This window comes from Ptychodera flava, chromosome 2, assembly GCF_041260155.1.
Source record: "Ptychodera flava strain L36383 chromosome 2, AS_Pfla_20210202, whole genome shotgun sequence".
Lineage (NCBI taxonomy): Eukaryota > Metazoa > Hemichordata > Enteropneusta > Ptychoderidae > Ptychodera > Ptychodera flava.
In genome coordinates this window covers 8,975,581-8,999,248 of record NC_091929.1, presented here as the reverse complement: position 1 = coordinate 8,999,248, position 23,668 = coordinate 8,975,581, and the positions used below count along the sequence as shown (strand labels likewise).

Here is a 23,668-nt window from a genome sequence, read left to right as displayed (position 1 = left end):
CACATCTGCTCTTTCAAGCACCCTATTCTCATCAAGTACATTTGTATCAATTGTCAAACATTTATAAAAGCACAAATTTGGCTAGTTTGGATCGTAAAAAATATCCGTAGTTTCCTCATAGACTACAACATAGTGAATCAACATTTTGGTGAAATTCCAAAATCAAATTTACTTTAAAAAGCATGTACTTATAATCATCCTAGTCTCATCAAGTACATTGATATCGAGAATCAAGTGTCTATAAATACAGAGATTTAGCTAGTTTTATATTGGAAAAATACTGTTTATAATTTCGTCATAGACTGTATTATGTACAGTGAGTCTATAAATAAACAGATTTAGCCAGTTTTGTATTGGAAAAAAATTATCCATTAGTTTCCTCGTAGACAATTTACAATGTAAATCAACATTTCGGTGAAATTTCAAAATCAAATTTTTTGAAAACACATGCACTTGTAACCACGTGACCCTAGTCTAATCAAGTACACTGATATCAATCATCAAGTGTCTATAAATACTGAGATTTAGCTAGTTTTACATTGGAAAAATGCTGTTTTTAATTTCGTCACAGACTGTATTGTGTACAGTGAATCAACATTTCGGTGAAATTTCAAAATCAAATTTCTTCTTCGGTATGTAATTACAAATTCTAAAAGTCTATGTAAATACTTCATATAACACCACATTTTCAAAAATTTAAGCTATTTTTTCTGGTATTCAAAGTGTAAAGCTATATCGTTAACAATGCATTTCACTTCTTTCTCTTGGTCAACTTGAAAATTTTATTTTTGTTATCATCTTTTCAGACAGAATGAAGCGTTGTTCGCATTTAGTTTTATATACCTTTTGGTCAATGCTGTTGGTTTTTGCCTTAAATCCATACACACTTTCGTAAAATTTAACCCCTATCATTGATTGTAAAATGTGACCTAAAAACTGTTTTGTAAAAGTCAACCCCCTGATTTCCACCGAAATACTCCCTTATTCTAAAACAACTCATATCATATTATCTTTAGACTAATAGCTGTATTCGAAAGTCACCTGACAGTTTGCATATCATGACTAACTCAAACACCGACACTTGTCGGAGTACCTGATACGAGTATGGTGTTCGGTCACATGGTTAATGGCTCTAACACAGTTACGTTCTCTTAGCTGCCACATGCTGCGAAAATTCTAATCGGCGTGCACGAAATTCTTTGCTGTCACCTCCTCAAAGAGACCTTGGATGAAATTTTTTCGGCTTCTACAGTGGATGAGAAACAGCAATAGTTTCTCAATTCCATTTTAAATCATTGATTTCACATGGAGGATGGATTTTAGTCTGAAGTTTCATACGAGCAAAGCTGGTTTTGCCCAGCAGGAGAACGATGTTTCAGGGATTATAAGTCAAAGTGATTTTCATATATAGACTATTACGAGAACAGAAGTGTGAAACATAATTGCTGGTCTGCTGATGCCGTGTGATTTCTTGTAACCTTGTCTTTCACGTGAAAATGCTATTATTTTCGAAAAATATTTGGGTATTGCTTTGATAAAACAGGCGTTAAGTTATATGTGCGTGAACCGATACTTTGTGTGCCCAGAACAGTTTATTGCATACATCCCAGGCATACTGTGTGTTCATCAAGAGAAAGATCGATGTGTCCTACTTTTCTACCATCAATTCAACGAGAGGTCATTGACAGGTCACGATAGTATGCTTGTAAATGCTTACCCGCATACAGGGAAACGTGTGTGCACCTCCATGATTCGTGACACTGTTTCAGCTCGGCATTTGAATTTCCAGTCGATGGCCTGAAACAAAAGCAATTGCGATGTACTAGAATTTGAGAATTCAATGACCATATGCATGATATTCATGGCTGCCCGCATGCATGTGATTGTTCTGTGGTTCATTCTTGGGTTTTGCAGGCAAGTCATCTTTGAAGTACCATTTTACCCATCCATTGATCAGTTGTTTATTCTACACAGGTTCAGAAAATAACTTTTACCTAATAATAGAGTAGTTTAACTTTTCTTTAATTATGGTTGGTTCTTTCATTTTCTTGCTGGTGAATTCTTCACTTGAACCAGATGGCAACGTTTTTATTCGCTATGATGTTAAATGGTAGCATGTCTAATAAGGCGTGATACATATAACATACATAGACACAGTTATCCCTGTAGTGTGACGTGACAAAATAGTAAGACGGGTTACCGGATTTCCGTATACGCCTACTTCTGACGTAAGAAGTAGGGATATACGGTCAGCACTAAAATTTATGCTTAAACTCTTTGTTGGCTGCTGCCTACGTTTGCTACTACCACTGTGCTATCTCGTTACAAGCCGTAAACAGCTGAGTCATCGGTCGAAACTGACGCATTTATCACCGAACAAGAATAATGCATCAAAATTGACAATTCATCTTGTCAGGCGACTGGTTAAATGCTTAGCAACGGCATTGCTGTTGAACTTTTGCGGTTGGTCGTATTAAAGCGAAAATATCCGTACGGCAAACGCGGTTTTCGGTAGCTTGTGCCACTTCGTCGACAGCTCGATTGGAGCCGCGGTCACTTTTTGCACACATTTACGACGCAAGTATAAGCTAGATCGAATGAACGTTAAATGGCAAATGCTATAAAAATTTCTTGTTGTGTTTTTTTTTCTCTGACGGTTTTTTATTTTAGTTTCATTCATAATTACGACGAAGAATGATACACTTTTTCCCACTCAATTTCAAACAGCGTTCAAGGCACTGAAATATATGCCGACATATTATCTTCATACGGCATTGCACTCCTCCCGTCCTCGCCAGTTTCGAGCCATTTTTATTTTTCAAGGTGCATTGTGGTTGCATAGTAATCTACAAGAACGATGTGATACAGTTCAGTGGTAGTTTTATTCATGTATTGTAACTGGAGTCAAGATTTGACATGATTTTTAGATAGCAGCAAAAAAGACGACTGCGTTGCACAAACAACATACGCGCCGCTATGAACAGTAAGACGAGGATAAATTTCGATGCATTTTTTACATTGTCACTTTACCTTCAAATAAAATAAGGCATCTGAAGATACTGTATCATCCTCATTTCCCTGTCCTCGATGATGACGACCATATTCATTCAAGTTTTGCGCGAAAATCAGACAGAGAAAGACTACTGTGACGCATCGAAAGGAACATGCGCCTGAATATGACTCAGCTGGAGCCGAACAACTTCATCCGCCACGCTGACAGAATAAAGGTCCAAATTATTACATCGCACGGGAAAGTGAATTTTATTCGAATAAAAGAAGTGGGTCAATGCATGTGATAAATATTAATCTTCCAGTATTTATCAATCATGTGACGTCATCGAAGACCCGTGTTTTCCCCAACATAGTTGTATCCCTCCTCCCGTACCGGCTCGGAGGGATACTGCCGCTATGTTTGGGGAAACCCTCGTCTTTGATTACGTCACACTCTTTCGAAATACTGGGTATATATATATATATATATATATATATATATATATATAATATACACACACACACCACACACACACACACACACACACACACACACACACACACACACACATATATATATATATATATATATATATATATATATATATATATATATATATATATATATATATGATTTGATTCAAAAGTTACTCTTTCTCGGACGTTTTCGATAGAAAAATTCGTCTTTTTTTTCTTAAAATAATACAGGCCAATCTGACTTGTTACAAATATCAAGCACTATTTATTAGAAAAAAATGAAGGAGTTCCATGATCAGCTTAAGAGATAAAATGTAGCGTACACAGTGACAATTTATACGTGTATTTTTACAAAAATTTTCAAAACCGACAGAGATTCAGATATATTTCAATATCTATGTAAATTGCAACTTTATTTCACAAACAAAACAAAACACATTAAATATATCACCTACATGACGATCGACCTTCTTTCAAAACACACTTATAGTACATTTAACGATCTGTTGAGCTTCAATACATGTACACACGTCGTCACCCAAACTTTAACAGCCAAAATCGCCCTCAGCTGAAATTTTCTAGTTCTTTCTCAAGCTGTTGAAACATTTTGCGAGTTGTGTCTTAATTTGATGGCTGTAATATGGGTTCATTACATAAGATGTGCTCGTGACGAAATCTTTTCACCTGCAGCTTTAAGGGTTGACCATTCCGAGTTTAGAAGGGTGAAGTTAAAGCGGTAGACGCCTCTTAAGTGAAAGGCTTCAACTTTTGCTTACATTTGAAATAAAGCACTTTAATAATTACTCTTTTTTCGAAATCGAGACCAACTCCATGGGGAAAATAAATTTTTCGATTTTCACAAGCATAAGAATATGCTATTACTCAATGAAATTCAAAATGAATCAAACAAGAGGTAGACCGAAAAAGAATTGTTAAAGGATAAAAATCCGAGTACCTGTCCCGAAGCGGTTTACTACCTTTAAATAGAAAACAACTTCAGAGTAATAACGACCACAAATTACGCAGCTATAGCAGTCTTGTAAATATTAACACCAAGATTTTCCGATAAAAGTGTGTAAATTAGAAGGAAATGCGAGTAAACTGAGCAAAATCAGAAAACAATTTTTTTAATGTGAACAGAAAAAAAAATCGCATCCCCGTACAATCTTTATTTCAGGTTTGTATTACAATTTCAAGTTTACATTCAAGTCAGGTGCAGTTTATGTGCACTGGGTTTCATCACTCATACAAAATTCATGGGATCTTACATAATAAAAGAAAGCTGGAACAAAAGCGAAGTATATTTACAGATTAAAGTAAATAAGTTATGATACAAACATACTGTACAGCAGATTTACAATTCAACTTATTTCGATGTTATCCAAATTATTTCAGCTTGTCTTTGAATTTCCTGTTGATGTGTGGAAATAAAAAAAAAAAATTCGTTTTGCAATTCGATAAATATATACAGCACAGAATAGCAAACAGATTTATTTCCTCGTTCGGCGACTTCCAAATATACAGAGAGAGAGAGAGAGAGAGAGAGAGAGAGAGAGAGAGAGAGAGAGAGAGAGAGAGAGAGAGAGAGAGAGAGAGAGAGAGAGAGAGAGAGAGAGAAGAATAAATCAATATTGATATATATATAGATAAAGAGAAGATTTACCAATCTACCAGGGAGGAGAAGATGCAGATGAGACGTGGAGCAGAAGCATGCTACGACCTGAAAAAGCCAATGCAGTGGCTTAGAATGATTGGTTTAGGATTATGATAGGTTGAACGATCAGGGCAATATATTAACTATAACAATTGAGCTAGAAATCAACATGAGTGTGTATATCATTATTTAAAGTAAAACTTAATTGATGTTTGCCGTATGGAAAACAAATTAAATACGCGAACTGAAAATGTACTCATTCGCTCGAACGGTTTCACATGTAAAGTAAAAATTTGGCATCGCCGTGACACTGTCTCTCAGTGTTGCACTTGCAACAGAGATTTGGCAGCTGTATTTCAAAGTAGATTGTAAAAGTTGAATGAAATTATTTCTACGTGCATAAAGACATTCGTCAATTATATCCAGTATAAAATTCAAATGAAAGAAATTATTCCTACTTGCATAGGAGATAAAATGCATAAAGACATTCGTTAGTTTTATTGAGTATAAAATTAAAAAAACAACTAAAAAAATTGCGTGAAATTGAGTCGACGGTGATGAGTGACAAAGTCAGAGATCAGTAGCTAAGGCAGATTTTAAGCATGACGGAACTTTCAACATGGGACTTTTTGAGCATTTCAGCTAGGAGTAAGAAGAAACTCCTCTTTCAAACCTACACCCTTGATTCTCCCAAGTCAGCAACGTCATGAGATTCAGGTTTGCATTCTATACTGTCTTTCCGACTGATTAGCCTGTAGGCGGTGTTCGGGTCGCCGATAGTCTGGGTCACGCCACCATTTTTCAGCTTGGTCTCTTCGGGTGCTTCCATTTTCTTTTCTTCTGCGCAATGATCGCGAGGGACCAGCTTGATTTGTAACTTGTACTTGGACCAGACTCTCTGGTAGCTCACCGCCAGGGGGACGACAATGACCGTGAACGCAGACTGCGCCATCGCGTAGATCGCCGGGAACATATTCACCATGGGGCCAGCATCTTTGAATGACATCGCCATCACGGTGAGTGCAACGGCAACGTTCTGCATCCCGGTTTCTATGCCGACTGTACGCCGTTGTCTCTTGTCCATCTTACAGATGAACGCAAAGAGATAGCTCAGCCCATAGCCAAGAAACGGCATAACACAGGCGGCGAACCACAACTGTATCGAAGCTTTGAAAGGTGCCGTTGATATCAAAGATTGGATAATCATACTGAGGACAATGCCGAGCATACCAATTACGCCCCCTATCTGGAATGAAACGCAAATTTATTTGTCAGAATTGAAGGTAAATGAGGCAAAAAAATTATTGTCGTAACATAGACCCTGGAGGGGTCTATAGTTGTAATGATAGCATCCATGATGATGATGATGATGATGATGATGATGATGATGATTTTGATTTGGCAGTGACAGACTCTCAATCTTTGACTATGCCTTTCTGGTCTGCCCCTTGTGGGTCTCAGTTTGAAGCTCATTAATTAAATAAAGTTTTCACCGGCGTGGCTTTGTAAAGATCACAAATTAAATTTTCCCCAAAGGGTTAACACAGAGATGGTGGCCATTTTTAATTTCATGCGTCAGTAACTATCGGAAAGTTTGTTTCTTTTGCATCTAATTTCGCATGGAGATCCCTGATTTTTATTCTTGATTTCGAAAGAGAACAGTTTAAAGTTTTGTCGAGGAAAGTTTTAAACCGAGTTTAAATCTCTCAATTTCGAGGCATATGCTAGGCGAAACAAATTGTAACACCCGTTCATGTATTTTTGGTTTCGCTCATTTAGATTTTGCTGAGTCAGTTAACGTTTAGGTGTGATTAAAAAGGAAAAATAATGTAAAATAAAATCTAAACGGTATATTTGCTTGATTTCTTGGTAGGTGTACCCGTGTTGCAACATGTGTTTCATTCGTTTCCTCTGGTAATCGAATATTGAATGTGATGACTCAGCAAAAAGTAAATCAGCGAAAACCAAAATACATGAGCGGGTGTTTTGTGCGACCATCTACAAATCCGTACGTTCTCTTGATTCGCATGCTCAAATTGGCATTCATTGCATGAATTCTGGGCGTAGACTGAATGTATCCATCCGTCTAATTGGAATCAAAATAAACGATCTTGACCTTTTCAACACAAGGTAACATTGTACTCTTGTGTACATCCGACAAATTGTTAAATTAACCCGGTATGAAGGTCGTGATTGTTGTGTTAACAAATGCAGAATATCATGAACACGCTGATCATTTCTATAGGGGCTGAGAGACGAGCATTTCTCTCACACACTTGTCAACATCGAACTGTGTATTTTGATCATATCAGAATAAAAACGCATCACATACAAACTTTCTTACTATCTCTTTCAAGGTTAGCTACTTACTCGACTGATGATGCCAGCTCTCTTCTCCCACTTGCGGCGGATGAACATGCCGATCATAACGGGCGGAAGAATGGTCACCAGAGCGACGATAATGTCTACGTAAGGGATGGCTGGCACACCCGAGTGATCCACCCATTGCCTGCTGTAGATGAACAGGCACAGGGGCATCAGGCCGAACGCCAGGAAGGTCGAACATGTTGTCATACAGATACTGTGAAATGAAGAAAAGAAAAATCAATGTCAGTATGTACAAGCCTTGTCTGGTCTTCCATATCAGAGTTACTGCACTATAATTGTTCTTCTCTGCGAATGATCGCTTTTTGCAGTCGCGTCACCCCTGTCTTCACCTGCCCTCCGTTACTTATCTTTATGTCTCCACAACCTATCCCACTTGCATTCCCCCATTTTCTTAAACTTCAATTTCTTGTACCATCGCTCTGTCGTATTACTGAAAGCATCACTATTCTTGAAAATCATTATTAAGAAAACACCCAAAACATAGAATTTCGAGACTAATTCCTAGACGTCATTACTTTTGACTACAGTTTGTTGATTTTCAAAGTTCTCTTACAAACTCTACAAAATCGATATAAACATTTGAGACAAATTCACTTTAGTATAATACTTCGCAAAAATACCTGTTTTCCAGGGATTCAAGCTTAACAAAATTCTTTAATAGACATTGGGAATATAAAATATGAAAGTTGATTACATAGGTCTGACATATCTTGGTTGATCAACCATATTACATTGACATAGTAATCTTGAAAATTTGAACAAGCCAAATGAACAAAATAAGATGTTCCAGGACAAGTTCATAAGCAATAATGGTATTAAAATAAAAATAACAAACCTGAGTGTTATATCGCCTTCTAGGTAATACGTTAGAAGATTGGATGCCACACCACCGGGGCTGCATGATACGACTAACATTCCAATCGCATGTGCCGGATGGAGTTTCAAAATATGAGCCAGGGTAAATGCAGCGAGAGGTAAGATTCCGTACTGGCAAAATACACCAATCAGAACACCCCATGGACGCCGCAATATCGTCCTGATATCGTTCAAAGTTATGGCGCACCCCATGCCAATCATCATCGACGTGCATATTATTGTCAGGGTGATCTGGTTTGCAAGTTTCAGCTTCGCGATCTTCTCCGGCACCATCGCCCCGCCGGCGGCCGCCATCGTGTCGTTCACCGTGCCGTTCAGAGAAATATTCGTCGCGGCGAGTTCGCCGAGGTCGTATGCATCAGAAACCATGGTCGGTTGCAATGTTATGGAGACGTTGGTTCTAGTTAACGACTTTCGCGTTGAAATTGTCAACCAGGGAAAGCCCACACTACCAGATAGAAGGTAAGAGCTCTAAGCCGAGCGACGGTTACCGAACAACTGTCAGCACACACTTCCAAACGGCGTCATTTTATCCTCTCTGCAAAGACACATTAATATGCGAAGTCAATCATAAGGATATGCAAATATGCGTTCCCCGTTTGGCCGACCGATTACCATATGCGGGTTGCATGGTAGCGTGGGGTATATTTTGGTAAGTAATTACCATTTTCGGCTGTTCAGGCTCATGACGTATTCCACTTTCATTGGCCCATCGGAGCCCTCTTGCAACAAACCCGAAACACAACGTGACACGAGCAGTTAAACTTAGGTGGTCACCCTAAAAGATGAAAGTTTTTGAAAGTTCCGTTCCCTAACAATACGGCCTCGCCAGGTGAATATTTCAAGAGATATCGGAGAAAGGGGCGATATTATTGCGGGTTCATTCTGATTGCTATCTGTCATACCCGGTGAATGGCATTCGGGACATGCGCAATCGAATCAGTTAATTGATGATAATGGCTCTAATTACCGTTTAAAAGCTTACTTTTACCGACCGTCAAATTGCCTGGTATGCCATGGCAATCAACATGGAAGTGGCTAATTAAACTATTACATCAAGTACACAGACGTTCCGCCTTTCATATCCGCTTACGTCGGTATTACGTCGATGACACAAAATATTCATGACTCAACAAATCGTTCTGCCCGTAACTCGAAAAGTACTTAACTTAGAAAACACCCACCCGGAAGTGACGACATTAACCGAAGTATAAAATCTAGACATCTAAAATGAAAAAAAATTATGGAAAAATGTTGTATATTCAATATTATTTTGTAATATGTGTTTTAGATATATATTAGTGCCCAAGCGAGGTATTTCAGGTATCCGAAAAAGTATACAAAGCGACAAAAAGTCTTTATTTGTTTGTTAATTTTTCATTCTAATGCGATTTTAAAGTCACGAAATAGAGTACTACACCTGGCATGACGCGTGTCTGTTTGTCGCACGCTTGAACTGTAGCTCTTTGCCAGACCTAACAGTGAAGCGTCCGTAAAATGTCAATCATAAAATGCAAGTTTTCACAGGCCAGTACATACTAGAAGCATCGTGGAAGGTGTTCTGCGCTCGACAATAGCAGTGGTTCGATACTGGTACTATCATGGTCCCGTGGTACAATCCATTAACGTAAATGATATGAGATGTGGTTTGGGGTCTGTAGAGGTTACGAGAACAGAACAGAAGTAATACGGACACCAAGTAAATAAAAACCGTACCAAAAAGAGTTTACGTCGGTGATTCGCGAGGGAAGTTAACCCTCGGAGCGCTGTAATTTTCCCACCAAAATTTTACTGCCACATTTTTCTAATTTTTCTGAATTTTTCTGGATTTTTTTGATAATTTTGGGCCAAATGGACATCACATTTCATTGGCTACAGTTTGTATCAAAATTTTGACAAAAATCTGAAAAAATTGACTTTGATATATTTTGTGAAGGTGACAAAAATTGACTTTGGCGCTCAAAGGGTTATTTTTCTTGTTGTAATGCAATTAATATTTACAAACGTTCCCACTATAAAAAGATTGATATCGTCGTAATTTGTCATCGTACATTCTATGCAAAACGTGAAAGCCGTTGTGCATTTGGTACCAAACCCGTGCCCGTCTCTGCCACTAGCACACCATCTAGGTGTGAATCACCTGTCTTGTCGCAACGCGTCACAACATTTTGCCGAGCCGTCACAAAAGCTTTCCCGCACCTCCCGACAAAGACCAAACCCCCCGACACACATTATCGCGCGGCACGCGTTTTGAAACAAATTTGTGGCCCAACAGAATTATGCTGGTCAGCAAGTACACTTGCTTATTGGACCCTCTTTCAAATTTCGAGACTCTATCCTTGTTCAGTCCTTGAACATTTTAGTTAACTTATGTACCAGAACAGTTTAATTACAAATGTTAAACCGATAACATGGAAGTGAGCGACGGTTTGACGATACGAATGACGAGACAGTGAAATCACTGTATTCTTGAAGATTCACAGTACCTTTTATATTGTACCGATGTATATATATATATATATATATATATATATATATATATATATTATATATATATATATATATATATTATATATATATAATATATATATAATATTATATACAATTAATATTATGCCTCGTCGATTCTTACTTCTACTCCAACACCTTTGAAAACAGTTGTTCTCCCGTAACATTTTGTACGCCACAGCATTAGCTTCAACATAAGGTATAACGCGCCTCGGGGAACAGGTGTTCGGACTGTCAAATATTTCAAACACCTTTGTGATCTATCTCTTGTCTGGGCTCATTACATCTCTTGAAGTAAGTAAAATTATCATTCTCCTATTTTATGAAAATCGAAAATCGTGTTTCCAATAGAGTTAATGTAACCCGAAGAGACCAAGATGAATTTCAAATATCAGTAAATGTTGAATCATTTGTTTCTATTGTACCAACATTTTAGCGGTGATCCCTGATTTTCATTCGTGATTTTGAAAGATAGTGGTTGAAAATTTCATCGAGGAAAGTTTGAGCAAAGGTTTAAGTCGTTTACTTTCGACGTGCGTGCTACCTTAACTAGATATACAGCAATGCTGCCAATGCATTATATTGATAATAGGTTTTCAGAGTATGTGTGAAAATTAATGAGTCACAGATTAATATATTGAAAACCATCATAAAGTTTTTCAAAAGTCTATGCTAGAATTAATGCAATGCAATGAATCGTCAAACACAACCCACAAAGTCGGTGAGCTGCATAACAATTATTTTTTATACACTTAAACGGCTTACAAGAAGAACATCATTCGGCTGCTGTTCAGCCTGGGACTAGGTAATTTCCTCTCTCCGTTTGCTTATGTTAACAACCTGCCCTGTTATTTGAACGCCTTGTTGCTGTTTGGTTCACAAAAATGCACGTGTATTTGCACTGGCGAATTTGCCCTTCTGTTGGTATAATTGACCACTTAATTCTAATGCACGTGTATGACAGAGGGTGTACTCGTGAGAGAAATCGACACTGCCTGGTCGTTGAACTTGCTTAGATTTCTGTCCGGCGACCGACGCATAGCACAAGGTTTGCTAATCATTGATGCGGTGTCGCGGATCATGATTAATCGATGTTGCCATGGTTTCTACGGAGACGCCTACAACACGCCCACGGAACTCACACTGAACAGAAACGCTGACTACCTTGCTTTCTGATGACCCGGAAAAGCAAACACTGTACCCGGTCGTGTCAAACATTCCCCGCCTAGCTTTCGATATTAACGCTGTCAGCCATTTATTTGTCAACTCCGATGCCAACAATGGTAACTTCAAGTTAACGCGCGGATTTTCTACACTTTCATTAGCTTCACCAAATTCTCCTCAAAGTCGGCTCTCGTTTATTGTAAAATGTTGATGACTGTATTGGCCGCCGCCGACTTTACATTGGTAGCGCCATAATTAGCACATACAACGTTAACCAATGCATTGCTTATCAACTAATTATAATTAAAAAGTCCTTTTGTTTTGATTGATCATCCTTTTGTCCTTGGTTCATCATAATAATTTTACGACCGGTATCGGTGGCTTTGAAGTATAACGTTATGATGGTAGCTGACAGCCCCTTTATGCTGCAGTGTTCTAAATCAAATATCTTCCTCGTTTGTCCAAACATGAAGGTACTAGCAGACCTCCACGGTTCTCGTAAAACGTCAAGGATTCATAATGTTATAGTATGACCTTCAATCTCGACTCTCACCTTTTACATGATTTTGTAATATGTCAGCCACAGAATAGTAAATATATTTAATTCATTTTCAAAGGAGCGATGCGAGATTAAGTAAAATTATCGCGAGAAGAAAATAATTAAAACTCTGAAGATGAAACTAAATCTGTGTATACACGAGTCTTTCTGCGTCACTCAAGGGTTAGTAGCTGTAAATGTTGATGTTTTTTCTATTTTTGTTTTTGACGTCAATTTTAATTTTTTGTTCTACTCCCCAACACACGTTGGGACTATTACCATTTAGTTTTGTCAGTAAGCTTACAGCTGGTATACGCGCGAAATGCACTGTCACTGTTCATGTTTGAATTCTCGTCTGGACCAGAATTCACTTGCCCACGAGAACGATGCAGCTTACAAACTGAATATCGTTTATCTCAGCATGCTTCGTGGAGTAGAACAAGAAACTGTAACTGACGAAAAAAAAAAACAAACAAGTGAAAAAATCATCAAAATTTACTGCTGCAGACCATTCCGGTTGGGTTCAAAAGATCGACGTGAGGAGATCTTCTTCTTGATTGGCCAAATTGACGGTGCAAATGATACCGCCGATGTCCGTCTATTACCTCCATGGTGTACCGGAACTTATTGTCAATACGAGCTCAGCTCGGTAACTCTGAGCACAGTCCCTCCGCCGCCGCCGAGGGACTGTGCAAGGAAATTCAGAATATCTTCGATGGCAATTATTATGCAGTTCAGCCATACATTACAACTTTTTTGAGCTCTTAAGCAATGCGTCTACAGTTGAACCTGAGAGTATTTTGTCAACTAAATTTAAATAATTTACGGAAGGTCTACTCTGGTGATGATAACTTGTAGCCTATTAACTTTGCTAAACATTTGGAAACGACGCAACACTGGCTGACATTAGCATCACATCAAGCAAATTAAGGCGCTAGTTTGTCTTCGTTTCACAAGGTCAAGGAATAAATTTGATATGTCGAGAAAAAAATCTCTGCTTTTGCTAATTTGAAGAGAATACTGTGCGGGGTATTCACAAAATACCGGGATTTATGTCCAAGTACTTCGTACTGCTAAGATATTGTCCGACGGAGGCGCTTAAATACCAAGAGAAATCAGAAAAGGAATCAGGTATATTTTAAAGAAAATTATTATGCACACCTTTGCAGCGAAATCCGACAACAAGAGTCAAAAGTAAAGCGTTTTGAGAACGCCCTGTTGTGTGCTGCGTCTCGCGATCACATCGCAGACCAGGAACGCGTTCAGCGCGTCAGATCAGCGTAGCGAGCGAAAATTGAACGCGCGCAGTGCTTTGCATTGGAAGACATTGTAGTTAAGCAGGATTATTTTACAAAAAATCACAAATTTTGACTTGTTTTCTCTCACTGCGTGACTAAGTGATTGTTAGAGACATAATTTTTTAGAAAAAAAACAGTGAAACTTGTCATGTTTTCCATGTTTTAACATAAGACTATTGGCAGGTCACGGGTCAAATAGCGTCCAATATATATATAACCCCAATGTTATTACACTCCACGTTCACTGATACCGAAGTTACTGTATGATGACACTCAATATGTGACAGACGTAGGTGTATAATAATGTATGTTATGCTTTATATTACAATGTTATAATTCGCGTATTTTACAAAGGAGAAATATTCTCCAAGCTCAGCCTGTGATTGGAAAATGCTGTTCTGTGTTCTATTTACTCCACGCAAGATCTTTAATGCATCGGTAGTGTACCAGCGAGATCCCATCAAATCTGTAACTCATTATGAGCGATGATTACATCGAGGTGGCGTTTACTAGTAAGAGATCGCAACCTGTTGAGCCTACCAGCACATGCGCTGTATCTATATGAAGGGAAGCGTAGGTTGACTTCCGGCAACCCGCATTTTGTGGAAATTTGCATACGCGCGCAAAAGGGTACGGAGTGGAAAACTTTTCACGGCGTGAAAATGCCGACCCCTCTATAAATGCCATGAAGCGATTTGACCTCGCCATGTGTCTCTATATTTGATGGCGTGGAAAAAATGGTTGGACATACCGTAGGAGGAGAATATTGACAGATGAGAGCGTTCCTCCGTGTATGCAATAAATTTTCGTCCATTCAGATTCAAATAATTCAATTATTATTTTATGGAGTGACCATGGTTATTAAAAAATAATAAGTACATCTCCAATATTTTAATGTGTACCATGATCGAAGAAAAAAGACAGAATATTTTCGAAATATCTTTGAAAGGTTAGAGGTGATACAGACACCTTAACCTAGATTAAGCAGACACTCGTAAAACCGGGTTACAAGAACACCCCTGCTGATAAATTTGCTTTGAAATTTCAATCAGGCGATGGTGGGTTCGAGATCCGGGCATGACCAGCTGTAAAGTAGATCATTAAGGGATGAACCTTTAGATCTTTGGCGGGGAGGTCAGAATGCTAACGCGAATGCATTTCGCGTTCAAAAATTTACAAACGTTTTTCTCTTTCGGATTTCACAATGCGAGTAATCTACTTCGTCCGCTAAATTTAAACCTTTTTATCGGTTAACCTTCAAGTGAACATTTTTACGATAAGATTGGAATCAATTTTGAACGGTTTTTCTTTCTCTGCGGGTTTAATTTTCTGCCATGTGTGGAGCAGCCCATTCCTTAGGCTCCGTAGGAATTCATCGAAGAAAGATGATGTCAAGACCTTTAATGATGAATCATCGGTGCCTTGCCTCTGACTTACAGCAACCGTTGCAAAGTTATAACGGGAACCCAATGCTCTAATTATAGGGTTTCTTCCTTAATGATAATTGGACAAATACAATGGAATGAATTAAAAGAGCATTAGCTCATCCAAGCTGGAATTGGTTTCCTGTGTCGGATTGATGGGGACGTGGCCAGTACACGTGTTTTTTATTAATCAACCTAATATGATTACAGAAACGCAATTAGTTGTACAGAATATTCCTGGTACCTATGCTCTGTTGAATTGATTCAGACTTAACGAAAGAAAGCCTTACAGAAAACAATTGAAGAAACAGCATTTGATGATATAATACTGGCTGTAGCCAACGCACGGACCCCCCCCTCTCTCTCTCTCTCTCTCTCTCTCTCTCTCTCTCTCTCTCTCTCTCTCTCTCATGTTTTGTTGTTTATTTATCACGCGCTACATCGCAACACCTATCCCGCTATTACAGATATGAAACAAATGACAAGAGAAGGACGTAAATTGTAAAGACTGAGTGACGACGCAACTTTGCGATTGTCTTCTAAATCATTATACTGCAGACAAACACTGCCCTGTAACGACCGATATCTAATTCTGTGTACCATAGTTAACGTAATTCTACCATCAAAACTTTCGTAAATGTTTATTTTCCCTTTAATTGTACAGTGTGAAACGTATTAATAGCTTCGAAGGTTTTTTATATAACTCTGTAGTTTGTCTAGGCTTGCCTGGTTCTATCAGCAAATACGTGGATGAACAAGCTGTACCACCTTCTGTTGTTTGCTTTTTTCAATCCGTGGAAGAGAGTAACTACAAGATACCATTTGGTGAATTTCAAAATTTTCATACAATAACAGGAAAAATATTAAAGTTTTTATTATTTTCATCATATGACGACTTTTCTGTACAAATGACACTACAAGAAGCCATAATGGACTAGCCAATACATGTATTTATTTTACATTCACTGTCTACTACCCACGACAAACAGATATCAAGAAACGCTAGCTGTCATGTAAGCTAGAGTCACTCAGTTCTCTGTGCTATTACCCTAGCAATGGGCTGTTGTTATTCCTTTTTTATCTATATCTTCGAAAGCGGTTGTTTGGTATTTTGTGGTATGCTAGTACATCCAGATGAAGGATGTACGGGCTCCGAAGCCGCAATACTGTGTCAGCAAGATCCGAATGTCCGTGATTGAAAAGACGAGCGAAGTGAAGGGCCAAAGCCAAAGCGGCTTACAACAGCCTATAGTCTGACACAGCAACGGCAGGGACAGCAGACTACAACGTAGCTTGTAAAGGACATCTGCCAAGTTGAACCTATTTCTCTCAGCCAATTCCACGTTTAGTCGCTTCTCTTGGTAATCTCACTAAGATCGGATCAATATTCCCGCTAAAGGGATGAGTAATGAGCAAGATGAGATTACACATAACCATTATGATATTTGCATTTTAAGGACTGACCCGCAACTTAAATACCACATGAGGATTGGTGAACGCACATGCTGAACATATTCAGTAACAGGTCTGACGATGAAATATTAGATATTAACCAATACGGTCAAGCTTGCAAGAGTGCAGCGGGCGCTCCGAATTATTTTTCCATATATAATTCACCCCAAAAATATTCAAATAGAGTGTACATTTTTACCGGAACAGCCTTTATCTTGATGTTTGACGGAAAAGAATGAAAGAATTCATCCATACATAGATGCGCCGCAGTCGCTGAGCATTCAAGAGTTAGTGGCCACAAACTGGTGACGTCATACCTGCAACAGACAAAAAACAAGAGAACCATACGTAATAGTAGTATTTACTGCGATTTGTTGCTGTACCAGTTGTACAATCTTCTCCAGGACAGTACAAAGCCACTTGGAGAATCTCTGCACAACTCCACTTCAGTAAAGTGCTGGTTGCTTTGGCGTAAATACCTAGTCAGTACCCATGTGTCTCGATTATTGTCGTCAACCGCAATTTATTGTACTGCACGTACAGTAAAGATACAGCCCGTATCGACGTCGTAAACTGCTTGATAAAATATCTTCCATATTTTTTCAGAACCAAATTATCCCAAATTATCTGATGTTGAATTCAAAACCCACAGCCAAGAGATGATGAACATTTACATGGTATTCAACACTGCATATCGCAATAAATTGCACAGCTTGCATAATAGAAAGCAAAGTGACGAGAGTATCTGTGCTATTCGTTTCTAGAAAGCGGACATATTCCTCGATTATATATATATATATATATATATAATATATATATATAATATATATATATATATATATATATATATATATATATATATTGTTACTTAAGTTTCATGCATCCTGCAATCTTCAGACAGGAGTGAAAGGATTCTTAGCAACACTCAATTCTACTTGTAGGTGGTGTTAAAATTTGATAAAATATTGTTTTGTTGGCGATATCTTGGAACCAACTCAGAGCGTTAGTTTAACAGTGTAGATTTGCCAGCGTTGATAATGTGCAGCTTTTCTGATATACAAAGATTAAATCGCTCGCTTATGTTAGACTAGCTCGATGTTTTGTCAATAATTGACCACGAAATGTCAAAGACTTGGTCCTTACTTCTTAAGTTCCATACAAACTTTGACAACTCTGTACTGTTTTTGCATTCTTCATTACCGAACGATTGCATGTTGTTAATTTGTAAACCACGCCTTCGACTTAACAGTTACCCTTTAAGGGGTATGCGGACCTGACCCGGCAATTACAATCAGTTGAAGCTTAAGCTGGTCTCTGGTGATTACCCTCTTATTATGCGATTTGATTATACTTGCCATATTCTTCATAGCGCTATAGCTCACTTTAATTGTGTTCCTATTAAAGATCTTGTGGAGTTTAGTCACCTTGGAAAGTGTTTGTCTACGAGTTGAAGAAATTTCCTGCCGATATAGTTTCCACGTCCTTGCTGAAAGTGGGCTGAACCACGTGATGTGACATTTCCTGTCTCTTCTCCTAGATGATTGGTTGGTCTTGACATTCAGTTTGTTCGGTGTATCCCCTTGTTTTGTCTTTGTCTTTTGTCATTTCCCACGAGCATATATATATATATATATATATATATATATATTATATATATATATATATATATATATATATATATATATATATATATATATAGATATATATATTTATATATATATATATATATATAATATATATACAACACACACAAAATGTATACAATGTGCCCTCGGGGTTATCACTATGATGGTTTTATGGCAACCTCTGAACTTGGGCACAGAGAGTACGGTTACACATTGTTGAGGATTGAAATATGGACTCACCAGAGTATATAAAATATGGACTCACTATAATATATATATATATATATATATATATATATATAATATATATATATATATATATATATATGCTAAGCAGAGCGTTATACTTATTAATAAGTACGTTATATCGATTTCATTACTTTTTACTTGAAGTAATTTGAATATATATATGTGTATATATATATATATATATATATATATATATATATAATATATATATATATATAATATATATATATATATTCATTTTTCAAAGTCAAGAGCAAATATTCATGATTTTATTTGAAATTTCCAAACAGGGTACATTTTGGGCGACAATCACAATACTGAGGATAACCATATTTTGAAATTTCATTCGCATCACTAACTTTATTTCTAGTTGCCGAGCATCAAATGAAGTGAAGATAATTAAATTGTGTTTGGTTTTATCTACGCTTAGGGCAGAGTTTTACATGGTACAGTACAGAGCCTTGAACAACGCAAAACAATAACACTGTTCAGAAAATTTTGGATGGCATAGGGATAGCCCAGCTTTCCAGGTTCAGTTCTCTTGTTCATGTTAGATGACTGGCTTATTACGTCACAGGTTAAGCGGCAGTAGTTATGATGATTTATCGTATCAGCTGTCGTGTACGCAAATGCTTCGTTCTAATTGGACAAGAGCTCACGGTAAGCGTTGCTACCCATAATTCTCCTTGATTCATACAGACTGGGGAATTTGCATTTCTGACAGGTAGAGTAAAGGACTGACTAAGTTGCCGATAAATTTACCTTGAAAAGTGTGCAATTAAATCACATACAATTATCGACTTCTTATCCAATTTACTCTTGAATTTAATACATGATGCATTTAAAGCATACTGTTTATAAATAATCTTGAAAACTCTAAGATTCATATTGTTCAAAAAGTAACACAATTGAATTAGCCTTTCACAAACGATGTCTTAGTGCAGAAATCGAAAAGATCTGTGGGTACACTAACTCTTTGTGGAGCTCACGCCTGCAGCCAGAGATAAAATTGGCCAAGTGTTATGTCGCGCACTTTATGCAAACCTAGTGAATAGCCGACTGTGGCTGGGTTATTGCTTAATATTTTGAGTTGTGCAATTTTCCCACATCAAAAATATCGATGCAACATTTTACCAATTTTATGAATTTTTCTTTAATTTTTTGACAATTTTGGACTAAATGAGCATCACATTTTATAGGCTTCAGATTTTTATCAAAATTTTAGCAAAACTTGGAAAAAAATTGACTGGTGTATATTTTGATATAGGTGACAAAACTAAACTTTGGCGCTAAAATGGTTAAACTATGGTTAGATGATGTATAATACATTCAAGTTATAAGTAATGCGTTTTGTGTCATAATGGGGTATTGCACGTGTCGTACGCTGCCGTGGGCTCGCTAGCTGTGACCTGGCATTGCATACAAAAATTGTATTCGCCAAATAATAAGACGTAATGGCGCTGGTCTCGCAATGTTCTGTTTATGGCGCAAAACAGAGCTGACTGCATGGTAAGACGAACAGACATTCGAATTAAATGGATTACCATGAGTGGAGTGGGTGTAGAGTATAAATGTGACTGGTATGTTAAGTCAGCTATCTGATTAAATGACTTATGGTTCTGTTACGTCAGCTTCATGCCACTCCTACAATTATACAAGTAAATTACTCATTTGTGCCGGTAATTGCCATTTCATTTTCAGAAAAGCTACCAGTATAGCAGTAGTGAAAATATTGTCATCTATTGCCAAACAGATGATTTTGTTTTTATTCACAGCAGTCGTATATTAGACATGAGTACAAGGTATATTGTAAATAAACTATCAAATTCAACCCCATCAGCTTATATCATTTGATGTGCTTTGATGTGCATTATGTGATTTGAAGTGCATTATTTTTGCTCTCTTTGAACAACTGTTTACTCTTCTGCCACTAAAGTACGTTGAGATACGCATAGCGTGTATACAGGTTGCATTTGTGTGAAATCAAACTTTCAGTTGACCATGTGTCAACAATATCATTGCATACTTCCACACGATTTTCCGAATTTTCTTCCTTCGTGGGTAGTTTTGCTGGTGGACAAAATTGTCCCCGAGGCTGTCTGAAGCCCAGTTCGGTGATGCGTTCATTGCTTTGATTAAGGTTTGTGTGAGAGGTAAAACATGTATGTACGTTAAACTTTGCTTTTGAACTCTACAGCGTGTCGCGGTCGGATCGGTCATAGAAGAGAACGTCAGCTGTACTTTTTTGCCATTTTCCAGTATTTTGAAGCTGCGTATCTGCTTCAATTTCTTGTCAAAATTGCCAGTGGTTTGCATGTCTTGCTGTCTGTGGGTGTATTTTGGCTGACAAAGGAATTCTGTTTGGGATCAGTCCCTTAGCTTGATTATTGAACCACACTTAAAGGGGGCGGGGGGGGGGGGGAGAGATTTCGCAGGTGATTTCCCTGTGATGTCTTTGCTAAGTGACTCTGTGCCATACGTTTTGAGTTCGACTTCGATCGAGAATTTATCAAGTTTTTAGCAAGACATACACTTTATAATATTATATAGGGCTCAGCCCTTGGTGTCGCGCCAGGAGTTAAGATTGGCAATGTTATTTGTATTGATTCATGATAAAATAGAATTAATTGTTACTTGCTATACACGTTTGTATGACAACTATGCCCAGTTTCCCTCTGATGAAAGCAGTTCACGTACGTACACGACGTCAAACCCGGCAGCAGTGCAGGTATAGATTTTTCTGTATTGGGCAAAAATGTTGGACAAAAATTGGCAATTTTTACCATGATAACAGCCTATTGTGTTAAACAAGGGACTTATCATTATCATTGCAACGGTAACCTCACTGCCCACCTTCCACTTGCAAGCTGAAAACTATAGCGTTCCGTCTAAAAACTGGCAATTTTTGAATCTAGTTATTGACACAGGGAGCGCTTTTCTAAAATTCAGTCCCAGCATTCTTTGCGTATGCGCCCCCCCGTTCATATGCACGACAGTTTTCTCCCTTTTTCTATTTTTTGTGCGATCTTTTGTACCAGCGACAAGGTGGATAATAACACTGGCTAATAAAATAGATATATTTTATAAATGGCATATTATAAGATAATAATTTGCACGTTTAATATTTTTTATTTACGAGTACTCAAAAAACATGGCGGCGCCCATGAAAGTAGGGTACACTTCCGGTTACTCGCATGGTATATTATGAATATGCGCATGCGTAGTCAGTAAGCGCTGGCGCGACTATTATTATATTATTTATTTATTTATTTATTATTGGCTGGGAACAACAGGCTTTCGCCCAATTACAGTTCCAGCAAAAGAAAAAGAAACTAACAAAGAGCACAACAATGAAACAAAGACAGTAACAACACAGTTAAAAAAACAAGCATTGGTAAAAAAAACAGATCTAAAAAGAATAGACATTATTAAATAAAAATCTGCGAAATTGCCCATAGTTACAATTAAAAATATCAAAAGTCTCATTGTTTGAAATACTATTCAAATTTTTCATAGCTCTCTGTAAAAATGCTGAGGAATGAGCAATGACTCTTGATACCTAAGGAGAGCAAAACAACAACACAAATAAATTGATATTCGCTACCACATATAGTCCACACATTAAAACAAAAGACATCAAACAAGCACTCCTGAAGAACTGGGAAGAAATAGAAAAAGATCAAACACTAAATAATTTATTCACAATGAAACCGATCATCGCTTACAAAAGAAATCCAAACATTGGCGACACACTCATAAATGCACAAGTACACAATCTTAGAGAAACGACCGAACAAAGTGCGACACAACAAACTGACCCAAACATAAGTATCTAGCCTCCCTGCTAGACGAACAAAACACTGACAATAATTAAACCACGACAGTGAAACACAAATCTAAGGAGAGCGATCTCCAAAGAAAAGCGACTGAGGAAGAAACCACACACTGGTTTCGAAACGTAGCGTCAAAGGATCACCCTGTCATTCGACAGCCAGATTACGGCTACGTCTCGCCATGGCTTATATCTACACAAATAGCCAAACACACAAAATCAAACACAAACACAGAGAACGAAAAAATAGTGTAGGCGATGTGTGCAGCCGCTTTCCCTTTATTACATACACGCCGCCCTGGAAGATATCCTATAATGCATTGCTGTAAGGCCAACGCCTAAACCGGAAATAGGCTCATTTGGCGTCAAGACACCAAGGCGAGCGGATCGGCTTCGCTCATCCAATCTTGCTGCATATGGCAAGCAATTGCGATAATGACGAATGCCTTATTTCCAAAAACCAGTAAATGACATGCTTTATCCATCCCCACTTCAGTGAGACACGTTCCCTAGTCAGTAAATGACAATGGGGCCGGGGTACCCCAGGCCTCCCACAAGTATCAGATTGTTCACAGTCCCGTGGATTGTTGTAGCGAAGCCAGCAGTTTTTCTCACAGAAACAAGTTGCATAATGTACTCAGTAAAACGTTGTCAGGTACATGTAACATGAAAAGTGACTGAGGTCGAAGTGACTAAGGCACCGGGATTGATTTGACCACAAACAACGACAAGAGGGTGTGAATTACTTGGGTCGAAACGGACAGGGGTCGAGGTGACCTGCTGCCCCGGCCCCAAGCTGCAGGCTTAGCGGCCTGGCTATGTTTACATAAGGCGTCCACATTTTAGAAAATCGCTAAAAGTAGGCAGAAAGAAAGCCCCCATTACGTGAAAACGCTAGGGGTCGATAGGGGTCGGATGACAGTTTGACACATTTCGTACCATTAAGAGTCGAATGATACTACATTGACTGGGTTGACCATATGACTTTCATCAAAAAACGTCCGGGAAAAGTGAATACATTGGATGTTTGACCAAACTTTAAAAAGCATCAATTTTTCGATCAAAAAATTCATGCGTAGAACTAATGAAAATTTGTAGAAAAATACCACTGCCTTGTACATCAGGCAATAAAATGTCGTAGGCGTGAAAATGAGTTTACTAGAAAATACATAGTGGCTCTTAAAATTAGTTT

At 38.0% G+C, this 23,668-nt stretch overlaps 1 protein-coding gene across 1 annotated transcript; it reads right to left on the bottom strand.

Annotated features, from left to right (window-relative positions):
* Positions 1-3,710: 3,710 nt before the first annotated feature.
* LOC139152769 (ileal sodium/bile acid cotransporter-like) lies at positions 3,711-8,896 on the bottom strand. The gene is made up of 3 exons (XM_070726099.1): positions 8,346-8,896; positions 7,493-7,703; positions 3,711-6,368 (listed from the first exon to the last, which is right to left on the bottom strand). Exons 1-3 carry the CDS (start codon positions 8,753-8,755, stop codon positions 5,796-5,798), a joined length of 1,194 nt encoding a protein of 397 aa, XP_070582200.1. The 5' UTR covers positions 8,756-8,896; the 3' UTR covers positions 3,711-5,795.
* Positions 8,897-23,668: the final 14,772 nt, after the last annotated feature.